The 20,171-nt window shown below is 40.4% G+C and overlaps 1 protein-coding gene across 1 annotated transcript; it reads right to left on the reverse strand.

The window, feature by feature from the left end:
* Nucleotides 1-778: 778 nt before the first annotated feature.
* On the reverse strand, nucleotides 779-12,777 carry MRPS33 (mitochondrial ribosomal protein S33). The gene is given in 4 exon segments (XM_070948034.1): nucleotides 779-927; nucleotides 9,513-9,770; nucleotides 12,646-12,731; nucleotides 12,733-12,777. Coding segments are annotated over 4 exon segments (492 nt in total). The 3' UTR covers nucleotides 779-824.
* Nucleotides 12,778-20,171: the final 7,394 nt, after the last annotated feature.

Here is a 20,171-nt window from a genome sequence, read left to right on the forward strand (position 1 = left end):
GACTCTTTCTTGGTTTTTATGTATGTTAATACAACCCTCGGGAAAAACATAGCAATAAAATATGTATATGTGATGTCAAATTATATTCCAACAATACGGAAGTTAATATTTTATGATGAACTGTGGCTCTTATCAACCCTGGGGTTAGGAAAACAAAATTATCCTGCATTGGTAGAATGAAATCTGCACTCCAGACGTTAAACAAAGAGCTCAATAAATTCACATCAAGTTTTGAAATGTCTTTAGATAGTAATGTCTTTAGAAAATGAAGTAATACCTTCAATGTGGTCTAGAATTAATACTATTAAAGAGCTGAACTAGTTGAAAATTACACAGATCTTGTTTTGAAGTTTCAGTTTATTTTAATCATAAACTATGTATCACTTTTTCTAACTGTATCACAACTGTTGCATTATTTTTAAAACTTTATTGCATTTGATTAACAAATGTTTTTTTTAGGACATCTACCCATGATGCAAATACTAGCTTTATATGGATAAAGCCGGCTTTATATGGGTAAAGCCAACTGTAGCCAACTGTATGGGAGGATAAGTTGGCGCCCATTGATAACTTACCCACCCTACTGACCAGAGAAAAAAATACGTTGGAAAGATTGAAATGATTTGACTCATCTTTGTAGTTTTGGTATTTATGTTGATAAAACAGATTAATTACAGTGACATTATAGGGCAAAGATTCCAGTCCTGAAATGGGAAGAGTGCTCTATTGGATGGGAAAAAATCCCCTTCAAACTAAAGTACTAAATAAAGTCACCACCTGTTGCAAAATATTTTATTAAATATATTTGTGGCTTAATAGTGCTTCTACTTCTTCAGAGCTCTTTTTCCTTCTCCTTTCTTGGGGGGTCCTTTTCCACGCAGCCTCCTCAACCGTTTCATCTCATCTTTAAAATCTTCATGTTCATCCCTAAATCAAAAGGGCAAATGCAAGGAATGAGTCAAAGTATATGTTTGCTTTATTTAGTCTCAAATTAGAACGATGTCCGGTTTTAACCAATGGGCAAGCTGAGATGAAGCCACATACACTATTTAACATTCTTAAACTTTAAAATACCAAAAAAGCTAATACAATCTTGGTTGTATAAAGAGAGAGAATCAAAATCACATGAAGTAATAGTACTGCTTCCAGGTGTGTGTAAGACCACACCTTGAATCAGAGGTGGGCTTCACATAATTTAACAACCGATTCGCCTAGTGCAGGACCGAAAATGTGAGTGCGCAGGGCTTGTGTGTGGCTTCAAACACATGGCGATTTCATGCGTGCGGCTTCCAGCGCACCTTCTCAGGCAGTCACGGTGAGTAGAGGGGGTGAAGCACAGAAATCAGCTGGGCTGCGTGGGCAGGGCGAATGAGCCAGAGAGTGAGATATATAGGACGGGATAGCACCGGGGCAGGTGGGCGGGCCCAGCCGGTGGTTGGAACTACCGGTACGGGCGAACCAGTCTGGACCGGCAGCAGCCCACCTCTGCCTGGAATACTGCATCCAGTTTTGGTCCCCACTTTACAAAAAAGTGCAGAGAAGAGCTACTAAGATGATTAAAGGCCTAGAGACTAAAACATACGAAGAACGTTTGCAGGATTCGAGTATGGCTAGTCTAGAAAAAAGGACTGGGGTGACATGACAGCAGTATTCCTGTATTTGAGAGGCTGCCACAAAGAAGAGGGGGACAACTTATTTTCCAAAGCACCAGAGGGCAGGACAAGAAACAATGGACTGAAACTAATCAAGGAAAGAAGCTACCTGGAATTAAGGAGAAACTTCCGAATAGTGAGGACTATTAACCAGTGGAACAGCTTCAGAAGTTGTGGGTGCTTGATCACTGGAGGTTTTTAAGAAGAGCCTGGACAGCCACTTGTCTGAAAATGGTATAGGGTCTCCTGCTTGAGTAGGGGGTTGGACTAAAAGACCTCCAAAATCCCTTCCCGCTCTATTCTGAATTTGAGAATTCTTCCATGGGATATCTATGCTAATTTACATGTGTTTCTCTCACTGTGTCTGTCTGTGATATTCATAAATGACAAGTCTCATATATGGTGAGCCTTGTCATAATAAGCCCTGTAGGGCACATGGGGATTTTTAGATTTAACGTTCTTTGAATCACTGTAATTTGTAAGACATCTTGGTTTAATATGATATGTAAGCCTAGCCTGTAGATAAGATTTCCTCTACAGGTAGTCCTCAACTTACAACAGTTCAGTTAGTGACCATTCGAAATTACAATGGCACTGAAAAAAATGACTCTGTTCCTTACCTATGACACAGGAAACCATAATACTTCATGGTCTCCTTTTTGTATCTACAGAGGAGCTTTTGAAAAGGAAAACCATCCTCAAACTATTAGTAGTCAGACATAATTAACAATATTTTCTTTTTTAAATGGAACATCAATTAGTAACTAGTAAGGGATTCAAAGCCCAGGAAAATGATATGAACAAAAAACAGAAGACCACTCTCACTTTTAGTGACTATTTTCTAAATTATTCATACCCTCATTTAGGAAGTGTATGCCAAGAGTTGACTTAAGTGGGCAGATGTAATGAAAAAAAATATCTTAGAGTACGAATCTTTTCATTAAAGCATAATTATTCTTACCAGTAAAAAAGTACTGATCGTACCCTATAATTTTCAGTCACAAGATTCTGAAAAAGCTTCCTTTTCTTCTTGAAAAAGATTTATAAGATGCTATAGCATGTGTTCCCTTCAATATTAATTGCTGAATTTCTGTGCCCTAATTTTAAATCAAATGTTGATTTTTATCACCCAATCCAAAGCCCTTCAGCTACAGATGTGTCAGATTATAACACATGCATGCACATACTCAAACTTTTTGCACTGTTCTGTACATGCACATATATTTCTCTGCAGAACTGACTTTAGCACACCACATTTATCTGACTTTAACTCAGGAATAGAAGGGGCAAAATAACTTTAAGGTGTGCATAATCATGCCAATGGGATACACACAAAATTGACAACATGGATCCATGGTCTATATCAGTGGCCCTCTATGTTTTGGGCACCATGGACCGGTTCCATGGAGAGAGGTTTTTCTGCAGACCGGAGGGGGCATGGTTTTGTGTGCTGCCTACATCCGGTGGATGGGGCTTCGATTGTTTGTGCCACCCGGTTTCTGGCATGCCACAGACCAGTGCCGGTCCAAGGACCAGGGGTTGGGACCTGGCCTATATGGATACAGGGCCCAAATTAAGTACACGAGAAAAATAGATGGAATTTGGAAACAATAAATCAAAAGAATCACAAACAAAATATTTCTTTGGCATCAACTTGCTTAACATTAAAGCCCAGGTTACAAAAAGCTGAGGGAGGGGCTATATAAAATACATGCTATGTGAGGTAATAATTTTGGTCAACCATTCTTCTAATACCCAGGTTTCCCTGAAAATAAGACCCGGTCTTATTTTCTTTTGGCCTCTGAAATAAGCACTAGAGCTTATTTTCAGGGGAAATCTTATTTGCTTTGGGTGCCTCTGCCATGAGGTGGGGTAATGGTGGATCTGCCCCACATGCCTTGCACTGGCTTACCTCAGGGACCCCACAGCCAGGCCATCCATGTCCCGACACCTGCCTCGCCTTGTGGCCGCAGCACTGGTGCGTCGCTCAGCCTCCTGCTCCGTTGCGAGACAGTTGTCGGGGCATGGATGGCCTGGTTGTGGGAGCCCTGAGGTAATCCTGTGTGCACATGGGGCAGCTGCACAGACCCCTCACCTCACCTTGTGTGGACAGCACCACAAGCAACCAGACGGAATTGGCAGTTGGTCGGCTGCACAGGGGCTTAAGTAGGGCTTATTTTGGGGGTAGAGCTTATATTGAGTACACGTGCAGAAAACATGATAAGGTCTTATTTTTGGGATAGGTCTTATTTTCAGAGACATACGGTAGTATAGGAACCATCTGCTGCACTTAACACTGTTATCTATACTAGTTGATTTGGTGCTGGGTAATGTTTTTTGCTATTACTGCACGTCAACAATAGGAATTGGTAAGCTATGGTAGGAGCCCTCAAAATGGGGAGGGGGCGGTCATGAGCAAATAGTACTGGCAATAGCACTTTGACTTATATACTGCTTCATAGTGCTTTCCAGCCCTCTCTAAGTGGTTTACAGAGGCAGCATATTGCCAACAATTTGGGTCCTCATTTTACCGATCTCGGAAGGTTGGAAACTATCTTTTTAGTTGTGCTCAACTGCATGTTTTTAAAATGCTTACAATACAATTAGATATGTTAGAGACCATATACATAATTCTAGAGGATTTAAAATAAGATCAGCAAGAAGTCCTTTCACATGTTTTGTTTAACTGCAGGGAGCATTCTGCTTAAACTAACAAAATGAACAAAACCTTTTAATAAAGCCAAGTCTGATTAAAGAGCCATGCACTGAATTAGGATTTAATTCTGATTCATATTTCCCAATTGCATTATTTGTCCATTAGTAAGATAATATCATTTCCTCAAGGCCGTAGAGCTGTTAATATTGTTAACTGTTCACAAAGTACCACACAGACCTTGATTCTGTTCCACCTCCATAAAATGCTTACTGCCTGCAGCCAAACACATTTCTGAGTGAGAGCCCTTGCAGGCTTTTCTGAACAAGAGATCAGTTAATAAAGAAGCTTGCAAAATGCAAGCATATAATTTATAATTTTTCTGTGCCAAAGGGAAGCCCCTTTGCTTTGCCATTGTCTCCCCAACAATGAAGAGCACATCTAGATTGTCATTATACAGGTTTTAAAAATAGCAGCATTCAAGCGTGTTTTAAATGTAAAAAAATATCTTAAGGTACTGTTGTATGCTTTTAGCTTAACATGAAGCCAATTTCTTGCCATATGAATAAAACATAGCGACCCTTGGATTCATATACTTCCCACTTTTGTGCATACCGGAAGAAGGAAATTAGAAGCATCTTCTGGTTTTTAACAAATTATAAAATAACTTGAAGGTTTACTTTTGAAACTTTAGTTAGGAAACAAACCAGGATCAGAAATTCTAGAAAGGAGTGAGCATGCAAGCCTGAACAAACCATTTTTTATAAATACAAAAAAGACTTTGGGCTTTTTTCAATGTTCATGCACAAGCCATAGTTTGCTTAACTTAGGCTGAATAAATTGCTGGGTTTATTTAGCATTCTAAGGTAAGGATCTGAAAACCTTGCAAGATGTCATGAGATCCACAGATTTATGAGATTTTGGCTGGCAAGAGTGCATAAAGTCTTACTTTTATTTCGTAGGATGTGAGCATTAACATTTACATGTATATCAAAATCTACAAGATTGCAGGTATAACATTGTTATCAAAGTGCCATCCCTTTGTACACGTGGGTAACTAACATCAACCCATGTACAAAAGGGTAGGGTCTAAGGTTTGGAACAGCTGAATAATCACACATGCAAATCCACTGTTTATAATCCACAGTGCTTCAGTTCACACAACATACTATTTATTTCATCAAGCTGGCCTGACCTAAGTCTTTCCCCTTTTTAAATGGAAATTTTAAATTTGGTTTTAAATTATTGGGGTTTTAAATTTGTTCAGCCAAATTATTTAATTCATTTTAGTTTATTTTAAATTTTATATCTATATGTTTTATTCTATGGCTGTTCACCGCCCTGAGTCCTTCGGGAGTAGGGCAGTATACAAATTCAATAAAATAAATAAAATAAAAATAAAATAAATATTAAACCAAAGCCAAACAAACCACACAACTATTACAAAACTTGCCGTTGGAAAGGCAAAATAATTCCTGAAATGAAGAGCAACCACAACACATGGAACAGCTTAGCTGAAGAAGAAAATTAAGAAGGAAGACATGATATAAAATTTTGCCTGATATGGATACAGCTAGAATATTGTGAAGTTAAACAAATAGAGACCCAGGACAGAGAAAATAATCTTCTCCTTTCAGCCAGTGTTTCTATTTATTTATTTATTAAATTTTTATGCAGCCCATATTCTTTCAAGTTTAACCAAGCTAAAATTTTTATGGAGATTCTAAACTATCCATGGTTGTCCCAAAGCTGCTTTTTCAAAAGGCAACTGGACTTTATTGTGAATTTCCTGGACTTTCAGGAAGGCCTGAAAGGGGGAAAAAAAAAATAATCCAGTTGGCTTTTGAAAAAGCACCTCTGGGACAAAGTTAAAACATTATTAAGCACTAACTAAAACCAAGCTAAGAGAGCTAAGAGCCAGACGGGATGGGGATGAAGTCTTCTTACCCCGGCAGTCACCTCCAGAGGTGAGCACCCTCTTCAGGGGCCCAGGCCAACAGGCAAAGCCAGGTTTTGATCCTCTTTCAGGACAAAAGGAGGGGGCAGCTCTCATCTCTGGTGGAAGAATCTTCCACAGGTATGGGGCCACAGTAGAAAAGGACCTTCTCCTTGATCCTGCTTGCTTCAATACCTTAGCAGACAGGATTGGTAGAAGGCATCATCTGCTGGCATAAGTGGGGCAGGCTTGTCCCATCAGGGAGAGACAGCTCCTCAAATACCCTGGACCCATGCAAGCTAGCGCTTTAAAAATAATGACCAACACTTTGAACTGGATCCGGAATCAAACTGGCAACCAATGCAACTTGCTGCAGTAATGGTGTTATATGTGCAGCCCTATGTTGTGGCCTGCCGGCGGCCAGTGGAGCTGGCAGCAGAGTCAGACAGTGAGGAGGTTGGGGAGGAACTTGGGCCAGTCCTGGGAGCTGAGGAAAGCTCAGACGAGGGTTCTGTGTCGGAGGCAGAGAGGGAGCTAGACAGCAGTGAGGCAGAGGAACAGCTGGAGCCCGTTCCCAGTGTGTGCATGCGCAGAACTGCCAGAAGACAAGAATAACTCAGAAAGTTGACTTGGGAGTAACACCTTGGAGGTAATTGGCCCCTCCATAGGAAACAAAAGAGGAGTGAACGGGGAGTGGGCTTTTGCAGGAAACAATTCATTCGTTCGGTCATTTCAAGAGTGGAAAGTTTTGTTTGTGACTCTAAGAGACTCTGTGCCAAGTTTTGCCTTATACTGCGTTTGGAAACAAGTTACGTGGCAGCTTGCCAAGCGAGATAAGGTGTGTTGATAAATATTCCTTTGAAAAACTGTTTGGACAAGCCTTGCTGACTGTGAAAGTGATTCACAGTCATGTAAATAAAAGAGGTTTTGTCGGGACCAAGACTCTGCTTCCTGCTTTTTAAGGGCGCCTAGGTCAGAACACCCTAGGAACTCCCAGGGCTGTGCACACTGCTGCATTCTGCACCAGCTGAAGCTTCCAAATACTCTTCAAGGATAACCCCATGTAGAGCGTGTTGCAGTAATCCAGCCATGAGACGACTAGGATACGAGTGACCATGTGCAGGGATTCGAGATCCATCTAAGGGCGCAACTGGTGCACAACATGCAAAGGTTTTCCTAGCCACAAGTACCACCTGCCCTTTGAGCAGGAGTCATAAATCCAAGAGAACACCCCGCCCCACAAAAGTGCTCTACCGGATCTGTCTGGGGTAGTGCAACCCCATCCAGAGTTAATGACGATAATAAACCACCAGAGGTCCCTTGCACCCACAGCCACTCCATCTTGCTTGGGTTCAGCTGAGAAAGGGCAGTCACAGCGTCGCTTGGATCACCCAGGATGGAGATGTAGAGCTATATATCAGCAGTATATTGAGGATGACTAATCCTATATCTCACCGAGCAGTTTCATGTAGATGTTAGAAAGAAGTGGTGTTGTGGCCAGTCAGCGGCCTGTGCAGCTAGTAGCTGATTCCGACAGTGAGGTGGCTGGTGTGGTGCTGAGCCAGCAGCCTGTGCAGCTGGCACTCAAGCCGAACAATGAGGAGGCTGGAGAAGATGTGGTGCCAGAGGCGGGGATTCAGCCAGGGCCTTCAGAACCTCCAAAAGCTCCCATAAGTGAAGAGGAAGAAGAGGAGGAGCCTCTTCTCGATGCACGGGCGTGCAGAGCTGCGAAAAGGCAGGAGTGGCTCCTCAGGAGGAGGTCTCCTCGAGAATAAGGCTTGGGGCTAATTGGCCACTCCCTTAGCCTATTTAAGGAAGGACGATGACTGAGGCAATTTGCAGGGAACAACTTCGTTCACTCTCCTTCGCGTCCTGATCTTAGTTCTCTGCAAATTGCTTCTGGGCTTTCTGTCAACCATAGTAAGATTACGATTATTTATTCTTTGAATTCTTGTAGGCTGTTAAGAAAGTTAATTAACAGCCTTTGTTTGAAAAAGACTGATTTAATTTAGTAAACTAAGGTTTGTACAGACTTTGTGACTGCTGCGTTCTTTGGGGTCCATAGCTGGGGCAGAACAAGTAGAGAAAGTACCGAGCCCTGTGGTGCCTCACAAAGGAGTGGCCAAGGGCAGGACCTCTAGCTTCTTATTAACACTGATTGGGACCGGCCTTGGAGAAAGGAGCTGAAGAAGTGCAACACTCTGCTGCCCCTCCCCATCCCCCGTCCCCATCCCCAAAGAATGCCATGGTCAATGGTATCGAAAGCCGCTGCAAGGTCAAGGAGAGCCAGGATGGATGCATGCCTCCATCCTGCTCTCACCAGAGATCATCAAGTGCAACTAATGCCGTTTCCGTCCCATAACCCAGCCTGAAATCCGACTGAAAAGTCCAATGTTGACTCCCAGCAACTCTCTGGCCTACTCCCTGCAGTTTTCTTGGCGGATTTTCTTTCAGAAGTGGCTTGCCCTTCCTTCCTTCCTAGGGCTGAGAGACACTGAGTGTCATCCAGTGACTCTGTGCCTAAGATGAGACTAGAACTGATGGTCTCCTAATTTCTAGCCTGGTGCTTTAACTCTTCGCCAAACTGGCTTTTATATACCATTTAGTACATATTTAACCTATGGACTTTGCAGTAAGCACTGATTATCAGTGCTACTAGCAAATAAATAGAGAATAAAATCATCAACAATTATATTCATAATCATATATATTTCCAGCATTTCAGATATTCAGATTTCCAATACTTCAGATTTCTCCATTCAACTTGATTTTTAACAACATAACTGAGTGCCACATGAAAAATTATTGGCAGTGCTTAGAAAATCAGCACATTGACAAACTATCCATCCATCTATTGCAAAACCAAACTTGGTAATGGAAGAATTCCAACCAAACTGTCTGGTGGTGGTTTATACATGTGGGTCTATACAGACTTAAAACTGCTTTTCAATTCTACACACTAAAATGGTCTGAAATATCACACATTTTACTTTTTTTTTCATGCAACTTTACAACAGGGTTGTGGCAATGTCAAAACTTGTTAGTTTAGAGAATTCGTGAGATTTCATTCCTGATTTTTAAACAGTGTTTTAAAATTAAATTAATTAGGTGTGTGGCAAATTAAATTAATTAGGTGTGTCTTGGTGCCATGCAGCACCACGATGGAACTTCCATGAAGTAAAGGAAGAAGCTACTCTTGAGGATTCATCATTTACTGTCACTACGCCAGTCTGCCTCCGTCCTTCCCCACATCCCCATATTTCTGAATTACCTGTAGAGGCCATAAGAACGAAGCCTCCACATGAGGCCACTGTAGATATTGTGAGGAGGATACCAGTCATAGACTTCCTTGCGCTTTGCCAAGGGCTGCTCACTTAACAGCTTGACGACTTTCATGGATGAAGTATCGGTTGGGCGAACAACTTCTCCAAATATACGCTTACTCAAGCGGGCCATCCGTAAGGCATAGTTGGAAACAGGGCCCGACATCTCCACGTACAAACTGGACAAGTGGACATATGCACTCCTCCTTTGACCAAAAGTGAGAAAAGAAGGCAGGATTAAGACATTCCACGGATTTAATGAAATTGATACAGTCCACCATATGCTTCCTCTTTTTTAAAAAATATAAAAGCCAGGATCATATATCATGTTAAGCCATAATAACCTGCCTTCCATTGAAAGACTATATTATTACTATTATTCTTCTCTTCCTTACTAGTATCTATCTATTCCTACTTTATTACTATAACCATGTTGCTTGTATCTTTCAGTTATATTGGCTTTATTTGTTTCTTAGTACGATTTGATAGTTTATTAGTAACCTTGACTATCACTAAGTATTGTATCTTTTTATTCTTGATGACTGTATTTTATTCTCCTTATGTACACTGAGAGCATATACACCAAAGACAAATTCTTTGTGTGTCCAATCACACTTGGCCAATAAAGAATTCTATTCTATTCTATTCTATTCTATTCTATTCTATTCTATTCTATTCTATTCTATTCTATTCTATTCTATTCTATTCTATTCTATTCTATTCTTACTCTACTCTACTCTACTCTACTCTACTCTACTCTACTCTACTCTACTCTACTCTACTCTACTCTACTCTACTCTACTCTACTCTACTCTACTCTACTCTAATACAGCTTGCTGGGTTTTAGGTTTGCATATTTGTGTTCAACAAAATACAATGAAGTGAGCCATGACTTAGTGTGATATTATTTCACATAAGCAGGTATCATGTCATGAGACATGACTCAAAAAATCAATAGTGCTGGAACTGATCAGCGGACAAAGGAGAAGGGGCCACCCTACTACCTGCTGGCTGGACAATTAAGTACATTTACAGATTTATTTTTGGTTTTTTTAACTATTATTTGTGCTATTTCAATACTATTTTGTACTCTATAGCAATAGCACTGACGACTTATATACCACTCCACAGTGCTTTATAGCATTCTCTGAGCAGTTTACAAATGCCAGCATATTGCCCCCAACAATCTGGGTCCTCATTTTACCGAACTTGGAAGGATGGAAGGCTAAGTCAACCTTGAACTCATCAGGACTGAACTTCTGGCTATGGGCAGAATTTGACTGAAATACTCCATTCTAACCACTGTGCCATCACAGCACAACAGAACTCTATAGGCTATTTCTGAGTGCTGCCAACCAGCCTTCCAGTGCTGCCATTCCCTTGTGGCTCTTATTGGTCCTTCCCTCCCTGATCATTTACCTTCCTTATCCTGGTCATGTTACTTGACATGTAAGATCAAACAAACTTGGAAGGACATGAGCTGAAGCAGGACGTAACTCTCCCAATCACTGAAAGAATCTCTTCTCATTGTACATGTGACCTGTCAGACAAGTTTTCTCCCACTTCAGTGCATGTCTCTCCACCATAACATATGACCTGTCAAACATGGATTTAACACTCTACCATGTTTAAATAACAGGCCAAATATTATTTCATGTTTAAATCAACAGTATAGTATTCTTTCTGAAGAATAGTAGATCCATGCTTTGCAATCGTCTGAATTCATCGGCATCCTATAGGCCATTTAAAAAGAGGCCAAACTGCATCACAGAGAGCCAATTAACCCTTATTGAAGCACATGTTAAAGAGAGTGATTGGTGTTTGTTTTTCTCATTAGCCAGTGAAGGTCAGTGCAAGAGAAGCAAAGCTGGGGAATCCTCTTTTAACTTGTCCCACATTAAACCTATAAGGATATCACTATTGCCTGGTCACATTTCTGTGGCAGATTGAAATTCAGTCACTGGGACAGTGCAGTTTATGTTTTTTTCTGGGGACTCAAACACAGGAAGAAAGCATATTAACACAGTATTGAGGAAACCATGTTAACACAGTATTGAAGAATAGACCTCAATCACAAATCTTTTTTTTTTATTTTTTTTTATTTAAGGGCTTTGTGGAGAGACTTCCCACAGCAAGTTGTCAGAAAGAACTATCGGATAAAACATAAAGTACCTGCATAAAGGTGTCTATGTATCAACTAATGAAAACAGTGACATGCCATAAGATCTTCTCCTTTTCTACATGTGCTATATGTTCACATGCACATACAAAAGGACATGGCTTACATCAAGATGAGATGCTGCTTTCATCATTTTGACAAAAAGGTGAGATCCTATGGATGCCTCTGCTGGGGACTTCTGCAAAGATGGAACGGAAGAAAGGAGACTGTGTGTCCTCCAATTGGCATTGTTTCTACACCCTTAAATTGCTATTATTTCTATACCCTACGTACTGTTTCTATACCCTTAAATAAATTACTCTCATGGAGTGGGGGAAGGGATCAAAGTCCTTTCCCCCATTCTTTTTCTCTTCTGGGCAACCATTGGAGCATCTTCTAACTAAGAATGACAACCATCAACAGTAGCGTTTTCCTAAACATTTTTCAGACAGCAAAATTTGAAAACAACAGTGTTGGTTCTACAATAACGGACAGGTATTCCCTGTGCTTTTAAAGCAGTGTTTTTTCAACCCCAGCAAGTTTAAGATGTGTGCTGACTGGGGAATTCTGGGAATTGAAATCCACACTTCAGATCAACTCCTGCAGCAAAATTTATGAAAGCCTACAGCAGATAGATTGTATTCGTTTCGCTCATCTTCTGCCAACATATCCCAATGCATTAATCTATGACGACAATCTCAGGCTGCTTTCATGTGCTGAGAAAATAAACGCCCATCTAAGCATCTCTTAACAAATCCTATTATATTATAAGCCTCAACTGTTGACAAAGAAAATAGAAAACTGTTCGTCTTCACAAACACACACGATTCCCTTTTAACTAACCCAGACGAAGCACAAGTTGCTTTTAAATTATTAAAAAAAATTGGAAAAACAAAATAAAACAATTCGCCTCTTCCACTCACCTTTCAGCCACTTCAAACGTCCGCACCTCCCCACCCGGAGGAAGTGCGCTGCCCTCTAAGCGCTCCGGGTAGGCAGACGGATAAAAAGCCAAACGGGGGAAACATATGAGCGAAGGTACGTCTAATGCGCATGCGGACTTTCTTTCCCTATGTGGATGCCGCCATCTTGAACAGGCTGGGTGTGACGTTACTGTACGGAATCGGGAGTTTGGGGCGTGATTAGAGTCTAAAAGCGGCCTTTGGAGTAGTAGGTGCTCTTCGCGGAACTGGTGCTGAAATGGGAATATGTAGTGTGGTCCTCCTGTTCAGCGTTAGCTTTATGGCAGCCAAGAGTTTATATTTTATTACATTTAGAGAGGTTGGTCTAAGATATTTATTTAATTAAATGTATATATTTATCATAGGTATATTTTCAGAGCCAGCCAAAGGAGCTCCCTTGACGTCGTTTGAACAGTCCCGGTCGCCCTGGCCAACTCAGCACATCTCAGCGGGTTGTTCTTGGGCGGGAAAATAGGAGAAGGCGACACTTCAAAGCTGAAGAAGCTTCTTGGATGAGAAGTGAAACGTCTTCAAAGAAAAACCAGAAAGTCCAGTTGCCTCTTGACAAAAAGCACCTTTGGGACAACCAGGACCTGGATGACTGAGAATCTTCATAGACATTTAGCAATGCTAGATGCACCACCATGAGCTTTAACAGAAAAATAATAATACTAAAAGTTATAAATAAGAGTCCCCTGGAGTTGGGCAGCCAATAAAATTGAGTAAAATAAATAAATTTAAATAAAATACATAATTAAAATTATTGTCATATAAAATAATTATTATATTATATTTATTATATTTATTATATTATATTATATTATATTAAGCATTTTTTTATTTCAGTTTATTATTTATTTATTATTAATTAAATTTCTATACCGCCCTTCTCCAAATAGGACTCAGGGCGGTGCACAGCCTAAGTAAAAACAGAGCATACAAAATTTAAAAAACAGTATTAAAATAATTAAATATTTTGGCCGTAATTAAAACAACCCAATTTAAAATCAATTTAAAATTTAGCTCAAGCCAGCCCAGCTAGTTGAAATAAATAAGTTTTCAGGGCCCGACGAAAAATCCGGAGGTCTGTTATTATACGTAACTCTGGGGGAATGTTGTTCCAGAGGGTGGGCGCTGTCACAGTTGACTGAGTTTCATGTTTAATAAATAAAGTAAATAATAATAATTATGATGATGATGACGACCATTCAATAGGTGGACAAAAATACCAAATCCAGTATAAACATCTGCCTGATTGTACAACAAACCAGACAGAGGTATAGGTATGTTTGCTACCTTAAGTTATATATTTTAAAAGATAGGATAATTATATTTTTATTCCAACCTTTTTAAATATATAACTTGAAGTGAGAACATACCTAATACTCTTGCCTTCTGTCTTCCTCATAACAACAACAGTCCTGTGAGGTAGGTTGGCTGAAAGACAGAGTGACTGATTCAAAGTCACTCAATCATGTGCAGGATGTGCCAATCAAGTCAGGGCCAACCCTTAGCAACTGCATGGATAGTTTTTCTCCATGGCAATCTAAAGGCAAGAGGTGAATCTAGCTGTAAATTAATAAAATGAATAAGGCCCATTGAGTTCAGTAAGGGAAATGGACCTGCCTGGGCAGGATGGCAGCCTTGTATGTTACAATGTTTGTAAAGCTGTGGCTGCTGATGGAATGAAATTAATTGCTTTGAATTCAAGGTGAAGGGCTTCAATAGACCAGGCTGTGCATTTTGTTAATGTCAAGGCTTTTTGTCATTTTAATAGGAAAATCTTTATATGTCTATGTCAGAGCAGGGATATGCATTTAGCTGGCTTTGGCTGATCTAAACCAACTTCATTAAGTTTCAAAGAAAGGTAAAATGCAAATTAATAAAAATTAAAAAGGAGGGGAACATGGAATCAAAGGAGGGAAAAATTAAAAAGTGGTAAGAGAAAAGAAAGAAAAAGGAAAAGAAATACAAACAGAATGACTTCCACATTTCTTTAGTACAGGTACAAATTATAATAAAGTAATTTCTTACTCTAAAGCAAAAATATATAACCAATGTACGAATCAAAAAAACCCCTAAAACTATATAATGAAATAACAAAATTTAAAGATAAACCTAAAAAATATGACCAGCTGCACATATACTAAAATTGGAACAATAGCATGGCCCCTGCACAAGGATGACATTGGCCAATCTAAAAACTCCCAAATGGAATCCAATCCAATCCAATCCAATCCAATCCATATTTGGATATAAAATGACTCAGAGTTTATGTGGATTTGGGTGGCTCCTAAATTGGTCAAATGAATAAATAATAAAAACAGCACCAGAGTTACAGGCTAGTTGGGCAATTAAAAAAAATAGCCTTGACAAAGATAATGACAAGCCTTATAGCTGCTAAGAAATCACTGTGGTGTTGTGTCCATGTAGTCATCAGCAATTGAGCTGAACTTTGTAGATACTTTATTTGTATATACGCTTACACAATATAGACATTCTGCTGAATGTATTGGGGTTCATTGCCTGATAAATAAGTTTCAAGTTTCAAGATTCAGTTCTGTTTACTTATGTTCATATGACACACAGAATTTTGAAATAATCACATGACCTGGATTTGCACAACATCTTAAGGAAACATTTCTAGACTGTTACAAATAATGTTCTGTTAATCTAGCAACAGCTTCTGTTTAAAAAGGGCACCAAAAATTAAAGGAAGGATTTATGTGCCTCTGTGGCTCCAGATTGCCCACTCCTCTGCTGTAAAAAATCCTAAACTCCTAGAACTCAAGGCCTATAAATTTCTTGGCAGGTTTAGCCATGCTCCAATATTCAGGGCAATGAGTTTTCAGAATACTCAGCAATTACAGGTAGTTCTTGACTAAAGCCATTCATTTAGTGACTGTTCAAATTTACCGACAATCTGACTTACAACCGTCCTTCCACTTATGAACATCACAGCATCCCTATGGTCAAAATTTGGGTGCTTCTTAATGGATATTTCATACCCATGTCATGATGGCTTTTGTGCAATGGTATCAATATGTATATGAGCTATGGTGGTGCAGTGGTTAGAGTGCAGTACTGCAGGCTACTTCGGCTGCCTGCTGGCTGCCTGCAATTTGGCAGTTCAAATCTCACCAGACTCAAGGTTGACTTAGCCTTCCATCCTTCCGAGGTGGGTAAAATGAGGACCCAAATTGTTGAGGCCAATATGCTGACTCTGTAAACCACTTACAGAGGGCTGTAAAGCACTGCAAAGCAGTATATGTCTAAGTGCTATTGCTATAGTATGGTTTCTCCAGGTTGCCTATGGATTATTTGGGTTTATATTATTAAGGTTGCAGTCCTGGAGAGGTAACATGTTTTTAAGTTGTCCCATTCCACTACTATTGAAATTTAATAGAATCAAAATTTAACAGCAGACTTTTAATTAAACAAAAATTCTAATGACTTGCATTTTTGTGTTTGGCTCATTTATTTGTTTGCTTATTTTATTCTTCCACCTTTACGATTTGACTCATTCTGTCCTTGACCAGAAAATATCCAGTTTTATGCAGAAAATGCCATTGAGGTCAAAGATGACCTTGAATAAACATACATAGAATTGTGTGATGCAATTGAATCTCTAACACAGGTACTTTTTGTCTCTTTTTATAACTTAAAAAATTAATGAAGAGGAAATCAAGTAGAAGAACATATTATTTCTATTTCCTATTAGTGCTGCCATCTATGACAAAGCAGACTGAAACATAAAATTAATGGAGAAGAAAAGTCATCAATTCCACGATTGATAAAATTCCCCTGAAAAAAAAATTGATTTATGGAAGTTTTATAGAACGACCTGCTTATATCTAACTTTGCTTGTGCATGTGTTTTCCTCTGTTAAAGCATCAATCTGACTGGATTTATACAACTCTAACCTCAAAAGTTTTTGACTTGATATTGTTTGTTGTGGTTTGTAATCTGGGTCTACAGCTTAATCTCTAATGTTAAGTACATTTTATTCTTGAACCATGACCCAACAAATGAAGGCTGCCCATGTTGTATAAAACACTATGTAGTATTCTTAGGTTCGAATCCCTAGTGCCGCGTAATGGGGTGAGCTCCTGTTACTTGTCCCAACCTAGTAGTTCGAAAGCATGTAAAAATTGCAAGTAGAAAAATAGGGGCCACCTGTGGTGGGGAGGTAACTGTTCCGTGCGCCTTTGGCAATTTAGTCATGCCGGCCACATGACCATGGAGACGTCTTCGGACAGCGCTGGCTCTGGCTTTGAAATGGAGATGAGCACCACCCCCTAGAGTCGGGAACGACTAGCACATATGTGCGAGGGGAACCTTTACCTTTACCTTAGTATTCTTGGGATGCTTCTAGGCTCTAAGTGCTGTGATAACTGACTTCAGTTGGGCTGGGGAACTTCTTAATCTTTCCTATGACTAAACACTGAAATAGTGGCTGCATGATGCCAAACTGTTTTGAGCACAGCATCTACTGATGTAACAATGTGGGGCATCCAAGGAGAACATGTCAAGGATATTTAGAAGCCAATCTTAGTTTGGCCACTGTATGTGAGTGCACACAAAGATACTGCCATCTCACATTGCATTAAACCAAATTAAATTGAACTTCAAATTATTGACCATACCACTATCGGCTGTAGTTAAGCAGGCCAGGTACAAATGTCTCTTTGCTAAGTATGATATGATGCTGTTACGGTTCTAGGCTAAGGATAAATTGTTCCTACTCTATATTAATTGTTTGATTGGAGCACCACTGGAAGATTGTAAAAGACTGTGAAGCCAGGAAAGAAGTGAGCAGTTTTAGACACCAATGCTAAGGTGTATCATCAGCCATAATTACTCCCAGGTGTCATGGGGATATGTAATGGTTGGGAAGTCAAATAAATAACAAAAAGGAAGACAACTACTTATCTATAGCGCGATTATGTGTTAACAAGATAATGTATATGGAGCTCTTTTTAAAGCCTGCATGTACTTGAAATGCTACGTAAAAACTAAGTATTATTCGGGAACTTACAAACAAGTAACTAAAGTTCTAATTTGTACAGAAATCACACAGGAGAATACCATGAAAAAGAGATTGAACAGGATTCCCCAAATCACAGGTCTACAATCCAGAGCCCCATGGCCACAGAAACACCCTTGAAAGCCTTGAGTGCAGCCCATAAGAGACCTTATAACACTACCACGTTGTAATGATAATACATTACATACACTGAGCGGTGGCTCAGTGGCTAAGATACTGAGCTTGTCAATCGAAAGGTCGCCAATTCAGCGGTTCAAATCCCTAGTGCCGCGTAACGGGGTAACTTCCCGTTACTTGTCCCAGCTTCTGCCAACCTAGCAGTTCGAAAGCATGTAAAAAATGTAAGTAGAAAAATAGGGACCACCTCTGGTGGGAAGGTAACAGCGTTCCGTGCACCTTTGGTGTTTAGTCATGCCAGCCACATGACCACGGAGATGTCTTCAAACAGCGCTGGCTCTTCGGCTTTGAAATGGAGATGAGCACCACCCCCTGGGGTCGGGAATGACTAGCATATATGTGTGAGGGAAACCTTTACCTTTAATGATAATATGGCAGAAACAGAACATTATTAAATATATGTGAGAGAATAAGCCTGTATTAATCCCATATTTTATTTTTTTATTAAATGTAAATGAAGCAATATAAAATTTAGTTTTTCTCCTGGTTCCACCCAGGGTTTTTTATTTTTTGAAGCGTGATCCCTGGTTAAAGGTCAGTTACGTTCCTTGGTTCAGGAAAAATGTTCATTCTTTCTCTAATGTCTACCGGTATGTCATTATGTCCATGGCTTAGGACCTGGGTACCTACGAGACCGTCTTTTGCCACCAATAGCCTCCCACCGACCAGTTTGTTCTCACAGGGAGGGACTACTCAGGGTACCATCAGTCAAATTATGTCGACTGGCGACTCCCAGGGGGAAGGCCTTCTCTGTGGGGGCTCCAACCCTTTGGAATGAACTGCCCCCGGAGATACGGAATATCCCTGATCTCCGTGCTTTCCGCCGTGCCCTCAAGACCCTGATGTTCCAACAGGCGGGGCTAAACATATGAACATGTGAATGATTTTTTAAATGTTATCTAATTCTGGGTTTTATTTGATTGACCAAACTAAGTAATAATTTTAATTAGCAATTTTATGATGTTTGTGTGTCTATATTTTTCTTGACTGTACACCGCCTTGAGTCCTACGGGAGAAAGGCGGTATAGAAATATAATAAATAAATAAATAAATAAATAAATAAATAAATAAATAAATAAATAAATAAATTTGAATACTATATATACCAATCTATATAAAATAAAATTAGTTTACTCCTTTAAGGTCAAGAGCAATATACCACAACAAATATATCCTTATATTTGGCATTAGTAAAGGAGACTTCTTGTAACTTGGGGTTGAAATGAGGGGTCCTTGGTGCTCTCTGAGCTTGGTTGTTTCCTTCTAGACCCGTGATGGCAAACCTATGGCACGGGTGCCACAGGTGGCACATGGAGCCATATCAGTGGGCATGCAAGCGTTGCCATAGCTCAGCTCTAGCATGCATGCGTGCGCTGGCCAGCTGATTTTTGGGCCTTTCGATCCCACTGGAAGTTGGGAAATGGGCTGTTTCCGACCTCCCAAAGGCCTCCGGGGGGTGGAGAAGGCCGTTTTCGCCCTCCTCAGGCTCCTAGAAAGCCTCTGGAGCCTGGGGACAGTGAAAAATAGGCCTACCAGGCCCACTGTGCCATCACGTGCTAAAAGCAGGGGGGGGGTGCATGCATAGGGCCGGAGCGCATTGACTTATGGGTGTGGGCACACACGTGGGCGACCTCCCCGCGCTCCGCCTGCTTTTGGCACGCGACGGCAAAAAGGTTAGCCAACACTGTTCTAGACGTTTCATTATCCCAACTAGGTAACATCATCATCACTAGCACTGATGATGTTACCAAGTTTCATTACTAGGTAAGGAAACATCTCCAAGAAAACAACCAAGCGCAGAGAGCACTAATGTCCCCTCAGAGATAGCACTGCTTAGAGAACCATCCCACTTTTGGGGTGATGGGAACTTATTATAGGGAGGGGTTTTTTATGTCTCTAATTCATATTGTACTAAAAACTGTCATGGTAAAGCCTTGATGTCTAGAAATCATGCCACATTTTTTTGTGGGGGGAAATGGCAGATGTAATTTGTCTGGATCAGTGGTGGGTTCCTCCCGGTTCGGTCTGGTTCGGCTGAGCCGGTAGCGGTGACGATATGACGTCACCGAACCGGTTCTCCCCCCCGCCCTCCCAACCCCCCCACATTATTCTTACCTTTTATTTGGTCCCACCCCCAATCTATTGCTGCCTCCTGAGTCCCAGCTGATGACTAGAGGGAAAAAAACTGTTTAAACTCTTGCCGCGGGGCTTCAAAGGGCTGTCCTACAGCTGATCAGTGTTAAAAGCAAACAAATGAGTCGGG

This window comes from Pituophis catenifer, unplaced genomic scaffold, assembly GCF_029215685.1.
Source record: "Pituophis catenifer annectens isolate HBS135680 unplaced genomic scaffold, rPitCat1.0.hap2 SCAF_7, whole genome shotgun sequence".
NCBI lineage: Eukaryota > Metazoa > Chordata > Lepidosauria > Squamata > Colubridae > Pituophis > Pituophis catenifer.